The sequence below is a fragment of the Anser brachyrhynchus genome, assembly GCF_964034855.1.
Source record: "Anser brachyrhynchus genome assembly, chromosome: 6".
Classification (NCBI taxonomy): Eukaryota; Metazoa; Chordata; class Aves; order Anseriformes; family Anatidae; genus Anser; species Anser brachyrhynchus.
In genome coordinates this window covers 18,945,831-18,971,377 of record NC_137700.1, presented here as the reverse complement: position 1 = coordinate 18,971,377, position 25,547 = coordinate 18,945,831, and the positions used below count along the sequence as shown (strand labels likewise).

The following is a 25,547-nucleotide window of genomic DNA, read 5'->3' as shown; positions in this document are numbered from 1 at the left end:
CTAATTAAACTGGTTCTGTAGTAGTGGATACATCTTTAATACTGTTCCACTGTTGTGGTTTAACCCAGCAGACAGCTAAGCACCACACAGCCATTCACTTGCTCCCCCCGCTGTGGGATGGGGGAGAAAATTCAGGGACAGGGGAAAAGGGTAAAATTTTATGTATTGAGATAGAGACAGATAAATAGTACTGAAAAGGAAGTGAGCGTAATAATAATAGTAATGATTAAAGAATACACAAAGCAAGTGATGCACAGTGCAATTGCTCACTGCCCACTGACCAATGCTCAGCCAGACCCTGAACAGCAGCAGCCCCCCCCAGCCAACTCTCCCAGTTCGTTGTTCAGCACGACCCATGTGGTGTGGGACATTCCTTGGACAGCAATTCACCTGTCATTGCTGTCCTCTCCCAGCTTCTGGTGCACCCCAGCGTGAGAAGCTGAAAGGTGCTTGACTCAGTGTGAGCACTGCTCAGCAACAACTAAAACATCAGCGTGTTGTCAGCATTAGTCTCATCCTAAATCCAAACCACAGCACTATACCAGCTACTAGGAGGAAAACTAACTACCCCAGCTGAATCTAGAACATCATGAACTTCATTTTCTCTTTCAAAAGATGGGAACTGGTTGATAAAGCCCTGCTTTGCATTGCAACATTGCTGCCTACTGAGTCAACAGCAAACCTGTTGAAAATTAGAGATACTGTTTCAGACCTCCCTGTGTTAGCCTTCCCAAGATGCCATTCTGCCATCTGGCTTGTTAATGCTCAACTTTCTGTCTTCCATTACTCCACTTATTCCCTATCTGGGAAGCAGTTCATTTTCTGCCTCAGTCTCTGGAGTCAGCCAATGCCTTCATTTTCCAGCAGTGTCTGCATATCACGCTTGAAGTAGATGAGGCACTAGCTTCTAAGTGATGATGCATTTGAGGCACTAGCTTCTAGGTGATGATGCGTTTTTTAATTCTAATGCATATTTTATAAATTCAGGGATGACAGCGTTGCCTGGAACAACTTTAGAAATTTAAAATTAGCAGGAATTGGCAATTACTGTCACTCTCTGCCCTATGTTGAACATTCTGTAGGACTGATGCCTGATTCCAGTTGCATGATTATTTGTTTCTTCACTGATTTTCATCATGTATCATTTATAGTCTCTTGAGTATTCTATTCTTTGGTATTTCAATTATATATGAAAATGAAAGCAAAGCATTTTTATGCTTCTTAGCAGCCTGTTCTTATTTTAATTTTTTTTTCAGCTTTATCAACAAGGTTGGCTATGGTGTATTTAGGTTTACTAGCTCTTTCAACACATGCATTGAATCTTTCAGTTTTGTTGTCTTGTTTTTCTTTAAATACAGATTCCAGGTAGAACCCATCTGTATTTATCTTTCAAAATGATATTGAATGCCATTAGGTAGGACCACTTTTAGTCAAATGTCCACAAATGCAAGTAGCTGCCCTTATTTAACACCTGCACTGCTCTCACAAGCTAAATGTCTTTAGGCAGGGCATAGCAGTGTGTAGGGGTCATGGCATGTAATTTATTGCCATCTTCTGACTTCAGATAGTGGCATGGTTCTCCGTGGTTTTGTTTAATTGCCATAGTTTCTCTAGATGGTGTTCCAGGATTCAGTTCTAGAACCTGGATTAGGAGAAAGATAATCTGCAAGTATCTTGGCTTTTCTCCCCCATGTTCCTGTACACAGCACAGTTGAACAAAGCACTGAGAGTGAAATCTTTTGGAAGTAGAGTCTTCGACTTCACCACATTCATGTTTGAGTGTGGTTTATTTTTGTTTGTTTGTTTTCTATCTCAGTACCCTTAAGTTATTAACCCGTCCGTATATGTCTTTGATAGCAGTTAATGCTATGCATTAGTTTCCATTTGAGACATCCTGAGTGTAGTAAGAATGTCCTATATGAATTTACTGTTGTTATGGCTGAGCATGAAAGAATTTTATCAGTAATACAAAGAAAAGGTGAGCCTGAGCTTGATAGTCTTAAGCAATCAAAACCAAGCCTCAGTTCTGCAAACTTGCAGCAGTTGCTAGTACTCTTCTCACTCACTCCTTGTGAATAGGGAACAACTCTTCCATAATTTGTCACTTGATTTCTCTTTTGTAATTACACAACTAACCTTGCCTGGAATATTTACTTTGGCTTTTCTGCTTAGCTTTCCCATTCACTTCTGTTTATTATTTTGATTTTGCTCTTATTAACATTCTTCTCAGACACTGTGTCACATCAGATTTGCTCTTTATGTTATATGGTTTAGTACAGCATCCATTTTCTCTTTTGCTATCAGCACAATCTGACATAAAGCCTTTTCATGTACACTTGCTCTCATATTTTGTTGGATTCCATTAATGTGGTTTTGTTCAATTATTGTTTTAGTTGTCTTTATAATGCTGTCATGTGATTGTAGAGCTGTGTTGCCTACGTTGGAACACATACTCTAGTTACAAATGAACATCTGCATCTTTCAGGATTTAATATCCCTGAAAGGATAGGCATTTAAGTGTCCATATTCAGCGTGATAAATTGAAGTAGTTTGATTAAGGTGATAATAACAAATGTTTGTTTTTAAGCAGTTGTTGTGGCAGTTTGGAAGCATAACCATGCTGAGGTGAATTTGATATAACAACTGTATTTTTAAATACTGCTTTCCAGAGGAAAGTTGATGCCAAACTGAGTTTTCTAATGTGTTTCTAATGTGTTTCTGTACTTTCTCAAACAGCTGATACTTGAACCGATCCCAGCTTTTTTCTACAGACATGTAATTTTACCTTTGTTATTTAATCAGAGCTGATTTTACAGTATTTTTCCAGGGATATCTCATGATGCAGCAGGAGTGGAGTGGGAGGGATTACAGAACAAAGCTTACTTTCTGCCATACTATTCATAGTACAAGAACAAGTATTCATGAAAGCCTCAAGTAAGATAAGTGTCAGCATTATCTTAATTCTCAGACTCTAGTTTGCATTTTTACTACATGCTAAGCTCTCTTTTAATGGCATTTATTTACATAATTTTGCATGACAGCAGTGAGCATTGATATTTCAAATTAATAAAACATTTTTTCATTGATTTGCAATGCTTAAACAAGTGGTTCTCGAATACGGTAAGTTGTCCGGTTAGTCAGTTTTGCACACTTAGTGTTCTAAAATTTCCATTCAATTAGCATGAGTAATGGCAGTTCTTTCAGTCCAAATAGTGTGTATGAAGTGACCCAGATACAGTTTGACATAATTACCTGCATTACATCTGCCTATGTATGTGTGATGTCCTGACGCCTTTGAGTAATACACCTATGCATATCAACGTATGCATAGATATGTAGTTAATAGCAACAAAACTTGAAGCAGCAGACGGTGGAATTAAGATTCTTCAAATCTGTCAGGTCCTATCAGCAGGATGCATGCTAGCATTAGCATACATAAATCTTTAAATGCATGCTTGCATATTGTGTTTTTTCCACATTTTTCATTTACCGCAAAGAGTCAGTAAACAATCTCTTTCTAAATTTTTCTATTTATTGATGCTTGCTATTGGGAGATCTGTGTCCAACTATTTGTGAGAAGACTGTATAAGACTAAGCTGCATCTGGGCCTGCAAATAAACTGCTGAAATGAGGCATCCTACAATAATCCTCAAAAACTGATGTCTGGGCTTGAGGTTGTAACTCTTAGTGCTTGTTGTGCTGCCACCTAGAGCTTCATTGTCACTTTTATTAATTGCTGCAACATCTTTGATGAATCAGGAGATGATGTAGCTTTTTGCAGCGTGGTGCTACCATCAGTAATTGTACTCCAAAGCTATCCGCCAAGTAATAAAAGAACATGATAACTGACTGCACCTGTGGTTAGCATATGTACAAGGACTTGCAAAGAAGGCTCCCTTACCAATAAACTGTTCCTTGCAGTGCCCAGTCAGTGAGTACGTTTGATTTCCACCTGTCTTTTTCTGTTCCTTATTATTCTTCAATCATGTCATTGAGAGGTAACTGAACTAGTGACAGTTGCTCTGACCTGCATACAAAAATGTTGAGGAGCAATAAGGGAAGCACAGGAGCCATATAATCTGTAGATAGTACAATGAAAACTTTCAGGTCTTACACAGTGGTGCATGAATGTATCCAATTTTGAAATACACAAACAGAATACATATCGTTGAAGACCCCAGTTACAGGTGAATGATTATAACAACCCAAGTATTTCTTTTATATAAATGTATCTGCCTGTGAATTTACATGTACATTACAACTAGTGAAAAATATTTACAATGGTCATAGTTAACTTTTTCCTTCTAATCTTCTGACTTTTGTGTATATTTAACATTTTTTAAACTCATATAATTCGGTAACACTTTTACAGAAAGAAAAAGTTACTAGTTAGATTTCAGCCATGTATGTCATTGAAAGTGAAGGAATGAGTATAAGTTTTACAGGAAAACATGTTCTTTTGAGCTCTGTGATACTACTGCATCAGTGAAAAAACTGTTACTATGTTATGTTTTCTGACCTTCTAATTTTTCTTTAAGTTCCTTTTCTCACTTTTTTCTACTCTATGGTGGCAGCATACCAGCCTGTATCTGTTGGCATGCTGATAAAAATACACCAAGGTATCCTAAAGAAATAGAATGCTTGCCTTCTTTCAGTACAACGTTTGCTAAATCATGGGCTTGTCATTTTTATTGATCTCTTGATGAGACCTGAGTAACATACTTTTAAAATACAGTATCTTCTGATAGAATTTAGTCTGAATCTATAAATTTTTTTTTGCTTGTGATACAATATGCACATTCAGTTGTGGTAGTCCATGAAACCTCATGCCATTGGGTTTTCAGATACTTTGCCTGATTCCACTTTGAGATAACTGGTGTCATTACAAATGACTAGCCATTAATTTCTCTGTTGCAGAGAAATTTTGTTATTCATTTCTGAATTACATATAGCTACCTAAAAGCTGTTAAAATCGCTAGTCCAAGAGAGCCTGTACAAGGGTGTATTCCCCTTGACCTCCAAACTTCATCAGTGTATGACTCTTACCTTCTGTCACTGTAAGTCACTGTACATCCTGTATCTTTTCTTCTGCCCGTGTCTTAATGGTCTGCTTGAGCTTTGTGCTGTTATCAGGACTTGTCATGCCCACTTACTTGGTCTTTGCTGCCTATCAGTTGAAAGCTTACTGTGTCTTAAACCAATTACTGATGCATCAGCACTGTATTTTACTTTACACACATCTCTCTTAAACCTTGAATGAATCTTTTTTTCTGCTCCTAGCTTTATTCATCATAATACCTAGTTACTTTTCTACTGTCTCTGTTCTAGTTACATACTTCTCTTTCCTTTTCTTTTTTGAAATTTGGTGTTCTTAATTTAGGAAAAAAATATCTCTAAAATGTTTAAGTTAAAGTCCTGCAGAAAGGTAATCTCCAACATAAAGTATGATCACTTCATTAGAATGTCAACAGCATTGCATGTTGAGTTTGAATTTTTTCATAGATACATTCATTTTGTTTTATTTTTCTGTACAAAAATAAATAGGGAAAAATGCAGATAATTTCTGCACAGAACTGCAGAACAATATGCCCTGAATAGCAGCCTTTCTTGATCTCATGCATTGTTTTGCAAATCTACCCTGTAGAGACTATAATTTTCAGTGGTCTTCCCTGCATGCCATTACATACAGCCTCCCTTGCTCTGTTTTTTAGCTGCTACATTTAATAAATTGCTTATTTCTTTTTTCTCTGGTAGCACGGAAACCCAGGATCTTCAAACTTGTACTGAGAGTATAATCCAACAACCACAGTAACACTCAGGTTTCTCACTGTCCAAATCAATCTGCTAAATAAATGGCTATGCAATGGCCTCTTTCCTGGCAGTTGACAGTGTGAAAGGATCATTCAAGTGTTCTTCTATCAATCTCTTCCATGTTCTTTTCCCCATAAGTGCTAACAACAGAAACTATCTTGAGTAGAATAGATTTTCTGTAGTTAACAGTTGTGACTTTTTAAATAAGATTTGTGTATTGAAAGCATTTAGTCACAAGCATCAGGGAATAACACCTAGAGTCATTTCGTTGTGTTTAAAAAATGATATGTTTTAGTCAGGAGTGACTGATAGTACTGAATTCACCTGGTGAAGTGATTGCATCAACTATTATTTGCTCTTAGAATCCCCAAAACGTCTTAGGTTGCTATCAATTATGTTGTAGTCTTCTGTATAGACAATGCATGTACAAAGGAATTCATTCAATCTGGATTCATTGTATGTAGATGATTCTGACGAGTGTTTAGTTGAAATACTTGTAAATTTGAGAGCTAAATATTTAAACCAATTGCCTTATTCCTCTCCCTAAGAGCTGGACTTTCATTCATTGCACATTCTTAAGTGACTCGCAGCCTCCTAGATTCACAAATTATATTAAAGTATGGTGTTGTGTTGAATGAGTTGCTCTGGTTTAGAAAGGGATTAACCAATACATTTAGTACATAACTACATGGAACTATAGCTTTCAGGCTTTAACTTCTACTTTAAAGTATGTTTTTCAGTAAAACTAAACCCATAACGTGCATAGTAGTTGAAACACCCTAAATTTGCCAGGTCTTCAGCTGAAGTCTTTGACAGATAGACATTTTAGTATGGTTCCTACCTGCAGACCAAATTCTCCAATGAACAAACAGCCTTGTTTGTTTCAAACTGCTTCTTTCCTTCAAAACATTCCACAGAAATATTACACAGTATGAGTTGTGTGTGTGTGAAATGAATGTTTCTTTAAAGAATAATTACAAGTGGGATTCCCTTTGCTGATAGACATATGCCTAGCTGAAATTTCAGGTCAAGGTAACCTTAGGGAAATTAGTCCTTGTTGTACATCCATATTGATACAAGAGTATCACAAAGCATGCTGGTGTTCCACTAAAAGAAATCTCATCTCTGTTCTCTAACTCTTAATAGGATCATATGATTGTTTCCGAAAAATAAACATGTCAACATAAAGACAGAGCTGCATAAAGGAAAAAAAAATCTCAGTTTCACAGTTCTGACTTATATCTTTGCGTCACTGATGTAATGGAAATAAAAGGAGAAAGTTCTTGATGGTATTGGATGATATGGAGTGGCTTTGAGGACCTGAAAGTGAGATTCTTTTAGTCAGGAATATAATTTTAATCACTTAAATTCTATACATTTTTAATAAAAAATGCTGATTGATTTAAATGTTATTACAGTTATCTTAAGTCTGTTAGAAGCTAAGTCGTATGTATTGCATTAAAATACAACATCTGAAACGACAATAAGTTTTTTTTGTTGTTTTGAAAAATGCCTTTGCTTTGTGGAAGAAATACTGCTCTGGAATTGTACTCAGTGCATCTCCAGGTATGGAAGAATTCCAGTAGCTTAGGGCTGGAGATTTTTCCTCGTTTATGGTTCCTGTTTAAGACCATAACTTTTTGATTTAGAGCACAGCTAAACCCTCTAAACAATTTGGATGAGATGGACTGTCTTAGCAGCTCTGCTGTATTTTATTTCAAATTGTCCTCCCTTTCCATCCCCTTCATTCCTCACATAACAACATATAATCTCCAAGCAATTTATATGATAGTTCATCATAGGACAGTCTTATGTTACTGCTGTAGGATGAGCTTTTCTCCAACTAATTTCCTATTTTACTGCTGTAACGCTGCCAGAACACTTTGATGAATGGTAGATGGATATTCAATTAAAAACTTTTGTACCTGGGACTTAGAAAATTGCTCCATAGCATAAAGCAGATGAACCTTCAGTATGTGTCTTATTTGTTTCATGCTGTGGATATTGCTCTATTTCTAGTTGTTTGCCTTCCCTCCTTGCATCATCAGTGAATAAGACAATATCTGATCAAATATTTTTTTTTCTTCCTTACAATTTCCTCAAATAGTTGTAAAGCTGAAGTACAACCCAAAGTAAAGTACCATCGGCCTTTATGATTCCTCTGTGAAGTGTAAAAACTTGTGTTTCAAATAGGAAGTACATGTGGCTTTTGGTTTTGCATTAGAAATAGTAAGCAATCATTTTATTTGCTTTGCAACAGACCAGCTATGATACGTTCACTTTCTGTGACTCTTTTTCCCAAACAAGTATTAGGAAATCATGGGTTGTTTTAGGGCCATCTTGGAATCATACTGAAATTTTCTGATATTTCAAATGTGAAAAATCAAGTGAAAAACTGATATCATGATATTTTGACCTTATATATCAGAAAGAAACAATAAAAATTCAAAACAACATAGGTTTCTCCCTCCCTTTTGTGGTTTGCTTGCAGTCCACTTTTGAGAGAATTTACAATCCTCTTTCTCCTACTAGAAGCTGGGGATCCATCACTGTCCTTGAAAGCACCTTGGCTACCCTCCCCAACTACAGTTTTGCCTCACACCAATGTTTCAGAGAGTGAATGAGAATGTGCAATATTTCAGCAACATCATTATTTCTGAGAAAATAGGATTAGTTACGATCTGACAATTTCTGGATAATTTTTTATTTAAAGGGTTATAAATTCTGTTTTTTTTTTTTTTAGGCAATTTTATCCATGCTCATTTAGAATTAAATCCACTTTTCACTCTTAGGAACTAGTTAAAGCTGAATGCTAAAAGGGAGTTACACTGAGAAGGCTTTACATTCAAGACTTTTCCTGTATATTGATTGAGAAAGGGTAATTCACACAGTGAGGAGAGAGCCCTCTGCACTCCAACTGATATCGATAGAGGTTGAGGTAATTCATTTCTTATGAGGTACTTCACATCTCACAGCATTAGATCTATAGGGAGCTGTCCATGATGGCTTGAGAGGAAAAAAAAAAAACAGCAATCTCATATTGCAGATGTTGAAGGAAAAAAAAAATCTATAATGAGAAACAGTTCCACATGAAAGATTCCTTATTTGCTCAATTGCATATGATTTTTCATGCCCTTGTCATTTAATTTATTTATTTTTTTAAATACAATTACTTGTTTTTCACAGAAGCTGGCTTCCTTGACTCAGGTGTTTTTAGAAAAAGTGCACTAGGCTATGTGTATTGGAGTGAGTAGGGAATCTATTACTGAGTAAATATAGAGTTTTCAACTTAAAATACTTGTGGGCTATTCGTTCTTTGTATTCCATGTATTAACAGAGAAAGGCATTAAATATTCTTGTAAATGAATTTCCTTTTGCAGGCTTTTGATGTACAGTAAAAGTATGCTTTGAAATGCTGTATGAAAAGGTCTGGAAGCTTTTGGCTTTTAGAAGAATTTTTGTTCTTTATAATGTCAAAAATGTCAAGTTCTTTCTTTACTGTTTTGTCAGAGGATTCCTTGAATAACTTTGAAATGTTCATTTAAGAGATACCTCAGACAGCAGTTAACAAGTTGTCACTACTGAATCCTAAAGATTTTTGGGAGAAAAAAAAAAGGGGGAGGGGGAAAATGTGCATATAACTGTGCGTCTAAAGAGTCCCATTGTTTCAGTGATTTGCAACAAAAAAGGTACTTTTATCTCTTTCAGGAACAAAGTCTCTCTGAAAATTTGTTTAAAATCATGAGACATACTTGTAAACTACAGTTGTAAACTGTTTAAATCCACCTGGTTTCTTTCTGTGTTCAAATCGGAAAGATTTGTCCATTGAGATCTATAGCTTTGGAGAAGCTCGTGGTTTTAGTTTATTTAGCTAGAGATTACGACCTTCAACAAGGGATCTTGCTTTTTACATGGAAGTTGCGGATTGTAGTTGCAGTGCAAGTTGCAAACTTGAAGAGTAAACTGCTGTTTCCATGCGCTCTGCATGTATGGGACAAATACGCTTAGGGTCTTATGATACATGACATGGTAAAAGAAAATACAAAGATATTCTTAACAGTATTTAAATTCTTTTTTTTGCCTGTTGATTACAAGAGTTTTTGTTCCTAGTATAGTGGAAGACAGTAATGGCACTGAAGGATTTAACAGTCTAAAATGAGACAAGAAGGCAGCAAGACAAAAATTTTTGAGTAGTTTCTTCTTTGTATTAGATCGATTTAAGAAGTCGGATGCATTTGGGTACAAGAGGTGTTCGATAATAGGACAGCCGAGACTTAATTTTCATGTTTGGGTAACAGAACATTCAAAGTGCCCTAAGGGAAACAGGTGTGCTAGGGGTCCTAACACCATGAGTACACATGTAGCAAGTCTCTGCTTCTGTGCAGTTGCCACCACTGGCATGGGCAGCGCAGGGAGCAAGGGAAAGGTGAGGAGGCTTACAGAGCAGCCTGGTGGCAAGCATGTGAACCAGAATGAGGACTGCTGCTGGGAGTGGGGTTTGGTTTACATGTTTCCACTTGCTTGTTTGTCTAGCCAGAGGTTTCTGAAGGAGGGAGAGAGGCTGTCCCCATGGAAATCTGCCCTGAGTCCTCACTTTGACAGTAATTGTAAAAAAGTGTTTATTCAAAAACTGCTGACTTGGACCTCCCATGCTGTGTTACATTGTTCCCATCACGGGGATGTTTCTGGGGTCTTGTTATCCTTCTTGTGGTGTGGCTGTCCCAGACTTGGCACCTCTCACAGGTGTTTCACAGCCAAGCTCTCTACCGTGCTTCATCTCAGATTGCTCAACTCTGCACGTGACCTTCAAGATGATGAGTAAGTATTTTGTCTTTTTTCAAGTATGTAGGCAGTGAAATTACTTTTATTTACTTACTGAGTGGCAGAGACACTGCCACTAATTTTAATGGTTTTTTTTTGGGCAAGCCCACTCTAATCAAAGTGACAAACTTCTTGGCCTTTCTCTTTTAGTTCATATATTTTAATATAAATGAGGAGCACAACAGGATTGGCCTGCGTCCTCCCTTACAAGGGCTTTGTTTTTGTTTTGTTTTGTGTTTTTTAAGATAGATGCTTGCATTCTTCCTTACTTTGCTGAATTGCACAAAATGTTTTGAACTGACAGCGTGTCCATGAGCTGGGTAAGAAAGAAAATGATATTTTTGCCTTTGCACAAACCTGTTAATGTAATTTTCCTCATTAATGACAACTTCGTTTCAACACACACAAAAGCATGGAACTGTTTTTTATACTAGATACAGTTTTTTTCATCACTGCTACCGTTTTCTCTAGAGTTCAAAATGGCTTTTTAATTCAAAAGGGGAAACATTTATAAACACCACATACAAAAAGATGTTAAATGCTAAATTGTGACAGTGGACATAAAATGCCTGATATCTCTTCAGGGACTGTGACTTTACTTAAATGTCTTACTTGGGTTGTGTGATAATTATTATTTTTTCATTACAATGTACAAGACCTTATCATTGTCTAATATAGGATTCTAGTAAGTCAACACATAGCCTGGACTATGATCAGTCATTTAATTAGAGCTCTGACGTTTATTAACTTATAGTATTGATTGGTGTTTACCTTTTAGCTTGACAGTTTTTAGAAGTTTTCCACAGAGAACTGATTCCAATAGATGTGCTGGTCTTTTTGAAAATAAAATTGACCTTTGGACTTTGAAGTAAATCAAAAGACTTTTTTCACCAAGTTGTGGTACAGCTGCTGTTGGTAAGCAGTGAAAATCACACTTTATTCCTATTTAGTCTTTTCTAAATTGTACAACAGTTTAGATATAGACGCATCCCAGGACACAAAACATAGGTTCAGTTTCTGGCTGTAGTCTTTTTAAGTATGAAAATCTGTTTTCAGCAGAGCCTTTGAGTACTATATGGATTAATGCTAGGAAGTTGGTTTTGATCGTGTATGTAAATTTTAACATTCTAGTGAAGGATCATTGCAATCTTTTAACTTCTGTTATTTTAAATCTATATGTGAGTCTGGTAATGCAAGACGAACTTGTGTTAGACCTTTCTAGCTAAATATTTCAAACATCAGGAACACCTTGTTTATCTGAAGGCTGTTTTGCCTGTTTACAAACAATCATTTACAGTGGTGTTTAAGAAAAGTAAGTCAGGATTTCTGTCTAGATAAATAACTTCATGCTTTGCATTTTTTGTAGTCAATGGCACTCACAGACAGGTACGACATACAAGGTTTATAGCATCTTTATAACCTTATACTGCCTAGTACTTGCACATATTTATTCCTTCAAAGATGACTTGGCCAAGAAGGATGGTATAGTTTACAAATTTAGAGTGAGGCTTAAGTCCCAGGCTCTGCGTTCACTACTCCACCATCACTCTTCCAGTCTGTGGACCCCAGATAGAACCTCACTTCTCTTGTATGCAATCAAGATCCCAGTTCAGCTCCTGTATCTTGAAGCCCTAGATAATGGCATGGGTAGAATCTCCTGACTGTGTTGTTGCCATACAGATACTGCAGGAATCCTTTTGGACCAAAGTAATATCTTGTTTAAGTTTATAGCTCAGACTCCAGCTGTTCTGGAATACAGAATTCAGAGAAGTCTTCTGATCTCATCTCGCCATGGATGTGATAAATTAATACTGCTCCCTTTTACTCCACAACACTGAAAAACTAGAGTCTACAGATGTGTGTGAATATTTTGGGGAACTGTTCTCAAGACAAAAATTCAACTTGATAAACTAAATCTCTTTCACCACCCTCTGTAGTGACTAGAATGAGGCTCAGGCCTTTCAGAGGTGATGCTAAAATGTTTCCTTTTTCTCTTTGGTGACTGTAAGGGGACTTCAGGGAGTTGCAGCCTTGCAAGATTTACATTAATCCTTGTGAATACTTTACTACCAGTGTATATGTAAATACATTAGCTCTATTTCACTTGGCCAGATCTTTTTATTTTAGTCCTGCTGGTAAGAATACTTCATTTCTCTATTGTAACTGCATTCTTGATTACGGCTAAAAGGGATGTTGCCTCTTGGATTCACAGAATGATGACAGTATTTACTGTTGTAATACCTGTGGCTAACTGTAACCTTATTATAAAGCTAGCCTCTGTCTGTGAACCTCAGTACTTGAAGAGATTAGATTGTCACTTAGGTAGTTTGCCCAAATCTTCTTTATAATCTTCAAATTACTGTTCAGACAGGAGACATAGTACAACTATTGGTTAAACATTTGTAGCACTATGTGATATAAAAAAGTATAATTACCTTATCAAAATAATGATATTCTTTTGTTTAAGCTCTCTCTTGAAATCAACAAAGTATGAAGTTGGAAATCACTGCTGTCTTTGTTAATACTGTTAACTGTTGGCATGTACCAACCACTGGAGACATGTTCTTGAGTCCTTCAAGGCTGTGTAGCTAAGGCAAGCACATTTGTTTGCATCAGTGTATCTTGGAGTAAAGAAGGGTCTGTAATGCCCATGAAGGTCATGATTCCCTGCTGATACAAATGAAGTCTATTAACAGCACTGTAGATGTGGTGATTTGTTTCAACTGAGGATTTGCACTAAGATATTTGCTATTTTAAATGAAAACCTATCAGGGAAGCATTTCTGCATGTGTAGTTTTTGAGTCATTCAACTACTGTTTTTTGCCAGCATATGAAAAGGGTAAGCCTGTATTGCTGGCAATACTTAGCATTTATCTTCAGGCTATGCAGTGTTAATTAAATGTAACTTGTTTTCACTTATTGAAGTGTTAATAACAATGTGATTTTGTGCTTGTAAAACGTGTCTTGTGTTTAAAATGCATTGAAATAGGAGCTGGATATTGCTTGTAATATCTTCACAAGGGAGCCATATAGCTATTACTACATATATTTTACAGAATAAAACTGTAGCTGAAGGCAGGAAAACTGAGATAAAGGGGTGAGCTCAGTTGCATGATGTTTGGAAACCAGAGTCTAGTATAACATGCATCATTTTCCTAGCCCTTTCCTTTATTCAGTCACCTTTATGGGAATGAACTATTTCAGGGAAGATTTGTTTCTTTGTTTTTAAGTTCAGCAGTCATGAGAGCAACATTAATTGACAAGCAGATGCGAAATATTTCCAACACAGACACGTTAGCTATATTAATGGGGAGTAGAATATACTGTGGATATGTTCAGATCGTGTTTAGTTTCTGTATGCCATTGTTTGTAATACACATTTTTAAAATAGTGAATTTGGTGTTTTTAAGCTATTTAAAAAGTGTAATCAGCAATTGTAGAACTTCAGTGGTTACTGTCATGTAGGTATCTGAGATGAAAATCTGCAGAAGAATATAAGGTTAACTTAAAGAGTAATTCAGTGTTCAAAAGTACTTAGGACCAATGGATCACATATATCACAAACTGGACAATACTATACCAGGCCATTAGTACTTAAGACTACTCTTGCAATAGATTTTTTAGTCAGGTGTCCCCCTAATAGATTAAACAATTTTGAAATACTTAAATCTTTATAAGAATGATTTATCCAAACAGTAATGTATGTTTTGGAGTTTTACATAATTCTTTAAGGAAGAAAGAGAGTCTGAAGCTATGAAGCTAACCATATTCTTGACCTGTCCACATTCTTCATCTGGAAGCTGCATTTTACAGTACCTTTAGTTCATGGGGAAAACTCAAGGTGAAGAATAACTTCAATTGTAGTTAAGTTTGCTTTCTGGACATTGATTACTGATAGCTATATTAAGAAGTTGCAAACTAAGGTGTTTTATTTGTTTGCTGTTCATATTTTTTTCTTCTATTCATATTTTTATGCTTGTTGAGTAAGGTTATTTCCTATTTGCTGCCTCAGTGATGTAGGTTTGCTTAGAACCAGCTGTATTATTAGTTGCCACCTCTGAAGTTGCAGCTTACCAGGGAACGTTTAAAAAAAACCAGTATTTTACGTGGATTCTGTCTTGTTAGACAAATAAGCTCTAAATACTAAGGTTTTAAAGCATGTGCCACTGTGGAACTGTGTCTTTATCATCTGAAAAATACGTAGATATACACTGAGCTGACTTGTATCCACAATGCATTTGTTAGTCCTGTTTTCCTAGCAGTTCAGAAAGGATCAATTTTGTTGTCAAAGCTGACAATAGCTTGCAAAGCATTACAAGAGTCTGGATTTACTTTGGTTCCTATGCAAGTGTTGGTAGGAGAAATGGTCACATTACTGTAATGACCTCTCTCTCCAAGATGTATGTTTGATCTCCTCCCTGTGAAGATTATAAGCAATTTCAGAAACTGGAGGTAATAGGAAAATTTCTATGTTAGCATGAATCTTGAAATAATTTTTGAAAGTAATTGTTCCCTTCATCTGATGGAAAATGTTACTCATTTTGAGACATTTATTACATTACATGTTGACTTGTAATATAAAAGCTTTTTCCTGATCATCTCTAGTTTCTGCTTTAATACTAAGCATATTGCTCTGTTCACAGATGTTTTTATTTTTAGCAATGAAATAACTCTGAAATATTATATAGTGTGTATAAGAAGGCTATACAGCTAGGTACATACTGAGGTATGACTACTTCTGTTTTCACTAGTATTTATTTTGGTATGATGTGTTATGTTCATAATATAAACTTAGTAGTGTACTATAGCTGAGGTCCAAATACTATGGTTAGTAAACATAAGCTATTTCTTTGACATTTAGGAGAATGTAGTCCTTTCTCCAGACATGTTATGAGTACTGACTGAAGACATTATGTAAAGACACTTTTACTGGGGTTTCTTTCCTTTAGACCAGAGCAATATAAGTTAGTGAGCAATGAATGATTGCTTTAGAGAAACAATGTTCAGCAGACATTTTTGTTTTTCATATAGGGTATGTACTAACATAAGAAAAAGATTGTTCAAAACAACTAGTAGATATAGAACTGCTATGGTGCTATTGTATAGGAAAAATGCTGGGTGGTAGAATAGAATGCGAACTATACTTTTCAAATAGATAGTAATGACATAAGCTCTTTGCTTATGGATAGAAATAAGAAGATTGTTTGGAAGGTATATAGCTGATTCTGTAAAGGCTTCTGAAATATCTCAATAGCTCAATCTTCTGTTGATGCCGAGAATGAATGTGCTGTTAAATGAAAAGATTGTCTGTTTTCATGTTTTCATTGACAGTGTTTATTGAGTTTGCATTGCAATGTTGTGGACGTTTTGAAACTCACTCATTCTGCTCTGTGGGAGTAAAATAATAAATGCTGCTGACTAAAGCACTATCAAACTGCACTGAGGCCATCTGAGTTTATAAATTGCTTATAGAGAGAAAAAGCGATTTTCCACATTAATGTGGTGATAATAGATTGGAATCAATAATAATAATTATATTAACGTTGTTCCATAAGTAACCTTGGACTATAAATTTCTGTATTACAGTAATTCAGAAGATGAAAAGTGTTTAATTTCTATCCTACATACAGCTAGCAAAACGTGTTTTGATTCTGTGGACTTTTGCTCAACATCACAAATCAGTGTTCTGTGGCTGTAGGGGTACTGGTTCCTGAAATGCAGTGAGACTAGAAAAAAAACAACAAACAAAACAACAAAACTGTAAGCACATATGATTTATCAAATGCTTTGACGAACTGAGGACACAAAGAGCATAGTTTCTAAGAGATTGGAAATAACCATTGTTTTTTTTTTTTCCTGTCATTTTTTACAGACTGACAAGAAAGAAAAAAGTAATACTTTGAATGTTGCAATAGATAGTATGTGCAAGAAGACAAGAGACCTTCGCAGACAGGTAAACAAACTGGGGAACTGGTAGAAACGGTAGACCTAGAGGCTTAGATAAATTGCTATTTTCAGACTACATAGTGCTGCACTTCAAAAATAAAGCTTTCTTCTATGTTAATGAAATACCGAGGATAATTACAATATTCCAGAGAATATCTACTTCCAAATTGTCAAAATTGAGCAAAAAAACCTACCAAATGTAGATATTGTCTGTACATGTGTATATACATAGGCAAAACTCTGCATGTGCACATATCTAAGAGAGCATATGTATAAGTATTTTCTGTAGAAATGCATCAGTAATGTACTTTGGAAATCAAGATTATTTTAAATATTGCTGAATTTTCATTCACTTTATTATTTGTTGTTGGAATAGATACTTTGGAGGGACCACCAGGTCTAGTTCCCCACTGTTGTGGGGACTTAGCAAGAGAGAAGGGTACTGAGAATACTTGGTCTACAGTCCACACTCACGTTTTGCATCCCAGTATCCTAAAGCTAGTGGAAGACAAAATCCGTAACTGTGGTGTATTGCAGAAGGTGAGCAGCAGACATCAGCTGTGCTTACATCCTTGCAGCTCCAAGAGCCAGCTTAGGAAGGAGAACTGAAAGGCCTGTAGAACATTGAGACAGGTCATCCCACATAATCATATGAAAAATTTATGGCCACACAGAACATGAGCACATACTGCTCTAATTTCATCTCTAGCAGTGGCTGTTGGTCAGTTTTCTTGTGGTAGAATATCCCTCGTAACTTTATGTACAGTCTTATAAGCCAACCTGTGCTTTAGGATGGTGAATAAATTCCTTTCTGTCTCCCACGGTCAGTCAGGAGAATCCTTGAAAGATAAGATGAATACACTATAAATATGGTGTTTACAACTAACTAGTTAGCCAGTTTCCTTTCACATTTCATTGTAACTTGCATCACAAGGTCAGTCTGTATGTTAACTCTCCCATTCTGTCATACCATCTCTTCCATAAGTTAGTTAAACTTCAGTTTATAACAGTTTACATTTCTTCATTCTGTTCCAGTGTTTAAAATATATTAAAATATTTTATTTCCTGTATAAACACTTGTAAAATGTTCAGGCAAAATGTAGTCATCCCCAGTTTGTAGGCAATCTAGAACCAGTATTTTTCTTTAAACAGAGTAGCTCTATGGCTTCTTGATATTTTCCTGGAAGGTATGTATGAGTAAATAGTTGATCTGTTCCCTCCAGTTCTGTGTTCATATGTGTAAATTGCATTAGAATTGTTTTAGGAAGAATGTCTAACCTCTGATCTGGGAAATACTAAACTGTAAGTTGTGCACCTGCAGATGTTGCAGTACTCATAGTTGCTCTCAGTTATGAACATTCATTATTAGAAACATGAAAATTGTTATTTGAAGTATTCTTTTAGCTTTTATAATATATATATTTTAAATGACACAGTGTACCATGACAGGTATTAGGTTCTTACAGCTGATTCAAGGCTACAGAGTGCATAATGTACTCTGCTTTCAGCCAGTTACTGGGATTGTCTTTACAGAATTGGGGTTGAAGCTGAAACCTTATGAAATTGTATTTAGAAATCCCTTGTAGCTATCATTGTAGCACACAGTATACAAAACTATCGTGTAAGTTATCGCTTAGTCAGTGCCTGATCATGAGTTATCCCATGGACCCATGTGGAACATGGTTTTCGATCACAGTAAGTGAAATGAAGGAAAGCCTGTATCTGACAACACTTGAAGACCAAAGTAGCCATCTCAAGAACAGTGTGTTCTGGAAGCTCTAAAAATCTCTTGCTTTTTAGATGAAATTATTTGTATTCACTTCAATAACTTTGCTGGTACTTCTGGGGATTTAAAACTATTCTGTTTTGTTGTGACTTTATTTGTATTGTGCCAAAGATGTGCATGTCATTTCTGTTTGTACAGTTTTACCTACTTTTTACACTGCTTCCCCGCCTAGCAAATCCCCATGAATATTTAGGATGGAGTTGCCTGTTCAATCCAGAATCTAATTCTGAGAAATTACCATACTCTGTTGTTACCTCCCAGTTGTTTACTGTGAATAGTTTGCACAGATGTTTCTCCTGTGGTTGCTGCAGTGTCTTTTTTTGTGTGTGTGTTTGTGTGTGTGTGTATATTCTTTCTTAATGTTATTATTGACGATATTCACACAGTTGTATTTTGCTTCTTCTTCATGGATGGAAAGCTTTTTCTGAAACACAGAACAAGATTGCATTCTTGGCATCCCTTTAAAACAGGAAGGAGAGATCCCTCATTAATAATGAATTTTTAGTTTTTCCAGGACTTTTGCCAGTGTAGACTTGTGAGGCAGTAGAGTTTTCTGTGAGCAGTTTACTTTTACTTTACATCAGGATAGTGATGTTAATAATGTTGCAAACAGCTGCTGGGATTTTATTCTCTGTTCTCTATTGTTTGTTCTTGACAACCTTATGTCCAATGTTTTATTAACAACATTCTTCTATGTTTCTTTTTTATCCACTTTGATATCAAAACAAAAATTCTTCATGCTTCCATTTCTCTAACAGTCTGTTCAAAAGGTAAGGATAAGGCCTTGCACCTTAAAAATAAAACAATTTGTTAGACATCATCCTCCCTCTGCTTTACCTCTTCTGATGGTGTCTCTTTCATTTACAAATAGGAGATAAAATTTAATCATAGCACGATAACTTCCCTCATAGTGCCTGCTAGTACTAGTGGTGCTGTTGTTCTTTGTTTATGTGTCTCCCTATATTTCTGCTCAGCTTTCAGCCTTTTGCTCGAGAAGTGGCCAATCAGAAACAAACATACGGAGTAGTGGAAAAAATGAATTGTTCTGATTAAGATGAAGAGAAATTGATACTGCTTCAGATATTTCTTTTTCCTTTCCCTGTTTTACATTGCTTTTCTTCATTCTTTAATGCCACACAAGCCATATTTGAAAATCTCAACTTTGTGTGTTGCTTAGCATAGCTGAAATAACATATGTCAAGCTTGTTTGTATTCAGCAAAGGCACAGCATTATCTTTTTTTGGAAGAAGTGTTTCACTTTGTTGAATTGCAGGATAGAGGATTTTTTAGAACAAAATAATTATGATAATTTATGTATGAAAAGTTAATTAAACCACGCTCACCAGTAAAAAGCTACAGCAAAGAATTATGTAATGAGAGAGAAAATTAGGACTCTGGTTTAAAACTGAACGCCTCTAAATTACCTTGAATGTGACAGAGGTCATTGCAGCCACTGGTCCTAAAATAATTATTAAGACTAAAATTACTACAATCTGGTCTATGAAGAACCCAAAACCTCTTGGAGATGCTGAGTCATCAGCTGTGGATATGGTTACACAGTGTTTCATTGTTGATTATTATAAATTAAAATCCTAATATTTCAAACTGTCCTTCCTCAAGGTCACATTCATGTACTTAATTTTAAGCAGGTGAGAATGTCTCTTTTCTACAATTGGACTTCTCTGTCACAGAAACTTTAACAGGTAACTTGGCAGAACTGGAGGTTCAATGTGTTTCTGGTAGTGAAGCTTCTTACCATTTTCTTTTTCACTCTTAAAATTGCAGTATGAATAAAATTGGGACCATGAATATGACAGTAAGAATCCAATTCTATGTTGGGATGTCATAGCTTCTGTCTTTGCAAATAGTTTTTGAGAGCATACAGTGTATCGAGATTGAGTCTCCTAACGCAGTAAGTTATAGTAAGTTGGAAGACAAAAACATTCCAAACTTAAACCAGTCTGTGTGGTTTCGTTGCTTAGTTTATCCTAAGTACTTGGTGAATCAGTCGAAACTGTCTTTGGATGTTGAGCCTATCCAAAAGCTCTAGTGGAGCAATTCACATCCAAATCTTGTCTTGAGAATCAACAGATCTCTCAGCCGTTGTTTGTGCTATGCATTTTCTTATGCCCTATCTATAATGGCAGCAGCATCAAAAAGATTGTTTTGCATTTTTATAGTTCTAGGAGTCTTTACCTTTAGTGAGTTTTCACATAGATGCACATTGGTGCAGAACGCTAAATGAAAACACTTCCTTCAGCAACAAACCTGTCAGCATGTAGAAGCTTAAGACTTCTGTTTTCTCTTCTGTTCCAAACAATATTTTCTACATCTATTGTAAAAATATTTTTTTTCCTGTAAGAAATTCTGTAAACTCAATAATTCATATCCATCTCGTGTAATTTTGATAGGTATATTTCATGCCGTGTTCTATGATAAAAATGAACAGTTGCCATGGTTAGGATTATAACATGGAAAATAACCTCTAAATAAAGTAAATGAAGTCCCAATGATCAGTTGAAAGCTTACATAAAATCTAATTTAAGAAAGCTAATTTGCAGAGAATGTTACACTTATTTAATAATTTGAGAAAGAAGTTCCAAGAACAATAAATTTAAATAGAGAAAATTGAACTTCAGACTAGCTTATAATTCTTCTTGCTCTATTAATCTATTATCAGGTGGCATAATCAGTAACCTCATTGATAAAATTAATATGAAGGCTAACATATAAAAATGTATCATTGTTTTTTCCAACAAGATAGAAAATATTTGGGTAATTTTGCAATTATGAAACTGTGATGCGGGATATTTTGTGAGTACAAACATAATGAAGTTAATACTTTCTTTGTAAAATGAAATAGCTTTTTCCCTTGGCATCTGAACTACCAGTGAGAAAACAGAAAACAAAATTAGGTTTCGTCTAACTAATTTTTAATGTGTGCAAATAATTTCAGTAGTCTATTCTGTTCGTTGAAGAACATGAATATTTGTTTGGCTCCATTGATTTTGAGAGTGCTAATACATGTTTTAAGTATTCTGTGTATCTATACTCACACAGGCATATGCTCACACATATGAGCATGGATATTTAGGTACTGTTAGATAAAAATTGTCCCTAAAATTGAATAGTGTTTTCTATGTAATTGGCAAATTGTAGCTGCAGTAAGTTTTAGGCACGTAATCCTGCCCCTAATGTAGGAATACAGCATGTACATGTTGATGTTATAGAATATTAATAGACAATAATTACAGTAGTCTTTAATAAATAGTCATTATATATATATAAATATATATAACAGACTTCAGTAAATAGCTGATACTAGTGTAATGCTATCTTTTGCAGCTTCGTAAAGCCATTATAGATCACATCTCAGACTCCTTCTTAGATACAACTGTTCCACTTCTAGTTCTCATTGAAGCTGCTAAAAATGGAAGAGAAAAGGAAATAAAAGAATATGCTGCTATATTTCGAGAACATACCAGCAGACTTGTGGAGGTACGTTTTATGGACTTGGTATTTTGGCTATATGGTGTAAGTGACTTGCCAGTGCAACGTTCCCTTTGCTTCCAGATACCGTAAAACCAACTAAGTGTGGTATTTCAGGTAAGAATACATTAATGGCCTAATGTAATAGCAAAAATGCTCAATTTTTTTATATAATGGTATGCAGTGAGATAGTGGATTTTGTGGTATTGGCAATTCTATCCTATTTTATTGCATAAACATTATGTGGTGGGGAATTCTTCTTTGAGAAATTAGTGTAAGCCTTTCCACAAAGATGTTCAGTGGGAATTTGATCAAATGTTTGATTTTAGGGAGTAATAGCTCCAAGTGGAAGCCTTCTAAGACATGGTAGACTAATCCTACTCTAGGTACACAGTGTATACATGGTCTGTGTATATATATTTATGTTATGATTTAATATGGTGCCTACAGTTAGGCACTTTTAAAAATTTTAAGTAACTGGCTTTCAGAGAGACTGCACACAGTCCCACCTCCTATCGTATAATTAGTTATTTCAACTCATCGCTTTACTAGTGATTACATTGGATACTGCTATTCAAAATGAACATAAAATTGAAGCTATCTTTTGGATATCTACTAGAACTGAAATATCTTATTTGAAAGTTGCTTGTATTGATTTAGAGTACTTGACAATATCTTTCAACAAGAGCTTGATGATTATATTCAGCAGCATTTTGATAAACTGGTCTGCTAAACCTGCAAGCAAATTAGTTAGATAGTAGTACTACTACATCTGTCAACTGCTGGCCTACCAATGGTAAAACAAAACAAAAACAGAAAAATATTAACAGGTAACCAAGTTGTCACAGAGGGACTTTGTATGTACAAACAGATTTATCTTATTTTAAGAAGAAATTCAATAATTTCCAACAACAGCAGCAAAGAAAAAGAATTAAGGCAGCTCTTTTGTAGAAAGTGGAATACCAAAAAAATTGATATAAATAGAATAGCATTTAAATACATTATATTGGAAAATGGAAGCATATTTTGTTTTTTAGCATCTCAAAAGTTGGTAAGCACAAAATATGTATTTTTAAAAATGACCATAATAGAGCACTGATCTGTTGCTTTAATTTGCCAAGTAATACAATATGTAGATAAAATGAAATCTCTTTACAGATCTCAGGTTATGAAATACAAAGTTGGAAAGCTAGTCATGTATGCCATTGCAGAGCTGGGCTTCATATTCTTTGTAATTGAGAATAACTTAAGTCACATATTGAATGCAAGTGTATGCCTGACTGTGGAATACTAATGGACATGATAATTAAAGGTAAAATACTTGAAAAGCTAAACAACTGAGTAAAATTAGTTGCCAAGAATAACACATGACAGTAACAATAGTAGAAAAGACTGGTAGGTGAGGTAGATGAGACATCAGACAATGGTAATGTAACTATGAAGGCAGTTTTGCCATCTACATGTAGTTGTCACATCCCTCCTTGGATCCTTCTGATGTGGGCACAAGATCACATATATATATATATCGTATATGTAGCAGAGGCCAACAACTGAAGCATGACAACCCATGTTATTCAATAAAAAAGCCACCTTTTTATTAGAAAAACAATTATATATTTGTCAGCTGCAAATAGACATTATGGAACATATGACATCTTGAAGCTTCTTGCAAGGGCTGAGATCTGAAAACCAGCTGCTTTACAAAGCTCAGATGCTTTACAAAGCTTTACAGCTTTCTCCCGGTTTCCACCAGACTTGTTCCTGAGGTTGAAAAGAAAAAAAGGATGATAATCTTATGTATCAGCTATGAATTGCTGGTTACTCAGGCACAGTGATTTTTAGTAAAGCTCTGTGGTTTGTCCAAGAACAGGATGAGGAGGAGTGGCAGGATCTACATGCCTGGATCTCACTATTGCATGCACAGCACAATTAACAATCCAGCTCTTTCCTGGAAATGTTAGGGAGTGTACTTTTCAGTTGCGTGACTGTAGGGAAATAGATCTGTCAATTTCTGCTTGGTTTTAGCATTGCTCTTCTAAAAGTTATTTATGGAATAAGAAAGCTTTATAACTATTTCCTTTTTATCCATATAAAGGTAACCTTTTGCAATTGAAGATATTTGCTGTAAAATAAGACATAGGTACCCTCTGCTAAAATTTAATTCTGTCCAAACAGAAATTTAAAAAAATGTAGCTTTTTTTTTTTTTCTTGATCCAGTCTAGAGTTCAGCTTCTCTAAGTCTCTTCATTAAAATAATGTTTCAGGTTTATCCCATTCCATCTGAACATGCCCCATACACATACAACATTGCTTAGCTAGGGTCATGCTGTTAGTGTTGCACCAATGATTAATTTGATGATATCAATGCAAAAATGGAGACAGGACAACATACTGCAATACAGGATTGATAGTGCATTTTCAAAATAATTACTCATCATTTCAATCAAGATAGTTTTATTATTTTAGTGTGCCCTATGTAAAAGTTGATACACATTTTCATTCCATGAAATTCTGTGTCAGTTCTAAATGTTGCTGCTGTTGCTGGATTGGTAAAATTATCAGTGTTTCATTTTATTTCAGCGATAACTTTGCTTGCAAAAATTAGCAAAATAAATTTTTGAATCCAGTACAACAAGACCTGTGTATTTGTGTATTCAGATATCCAGTCACACAAAAATTGATATTAATATTGCAGCCACCATGTCCAATGGTGATAGATAATGCAATGCATTTGATGTTACAGCATTTGGATATAAGTCCATTTTTAAGTAAAACAAGCCACTGATTATTTTTTTTTTCCAATTTAAGTCTTAATTACTCAGTTCAGATTAAAATAAGTAATAATCCTCTCCCTGTACCAGTAACTACTGGTATCACTTCACTCATTTGGTTTGGTTTGTCTTCTAAATAGAAAAAGTCAGATAGGTTTTCTGAGATTGATTGTTTGTGTTGGTCTTTTTTCAATATAAAGCCTTATTTATCCCATTTACACTTAGCCCAAGATAATGATTTCTCAGAGAAGATTTATCTTACTAATAGTAAGTACCTGTCTCTCTTTTGACTAAATGACTAGTTTAGACTGGGTGTCTAATTTCTAGATAGCTGAAGTGAGGTGAGATGAATTGTACCTTGAGAGGGGAGTGTTTGTGTCTTTTAAACCATATGTTATGTTACAATTTCTTGTGTTCCATACAGCAGTTTTTAACTGAGTATCTTTCACCTTTCTGTGCATTTTTTGCATCTATGTCCCAAAGATCAGGGATGTTTGAATAGTAGGTTATGAGACTGTTCTGTGTATAAGTAAAGTAGACCAAGTTGGACATTAAAGGTTCATATTCTCACAGTTTTCTCCAGCAGTGAGTTTTATATGGGAAACTAGAAGTACTTTATGAAATATGAAGAGATTTTCTGTGGTTTCTATTTTAATCAGAAAATGAAAATTTCTCCAGTATAAACAAAAAGTCTAGAGAAAGAGCATATTTTTTTTCCTCTCTGAATATGAAATCTTAATTAAGCTAAGTTGCCTGTTTCTGTAAGTGCTGATAGTCTGATTTAAGAAACAAACAGTATCTAGGCCAGTGACCATTAGCCAGTGACCATAGGCCAGTGACCATTGTAAATCAGCTTGAGGATTCATGTTTCTTACAAACATTTCTCTTCTGACTTAGCATGTGGAAGCTTACAGTCTTCCTTT

General features: G+C 35.3%; 1 protein-coding gene across 26 annotated transcripts in view; it reads left to right on the top strand.

Annotated features, from left to right (window-relative positions):
* Positions 1-25,547, top strand: part of CTNNA3 (catenin alpha 3) — a 488,015-nt gene that overhangs the window by 270,526 nt on the left and 191,942 nt on the right. For 15 of the 26 annotated variants that reach the window (XM_080597472.1, XM_080597453.1, XM_080597457.1 and 12 more), the window contains 3 exons: positions 16,505-16,585; positions 21,710-21,862; positions 24,850-24,891. In XM_080597472.1, the coding sequence (XP_080453598.1) occupies positions 16,505-16,585; positions 21,710-21,862; positions 24,850-24,891 (276 nt within the window). The remainder of the gene's footprint in view (positions 1-16,504; positions 16,586-21,709; positions 21,863-24,849; positions 24,892-25,547) is intronic. The other 11 variants (XM_080597454.1, XM_080597459.1, XM_080597463.1 and 8 more) reach the window with 3 other exon arrangements.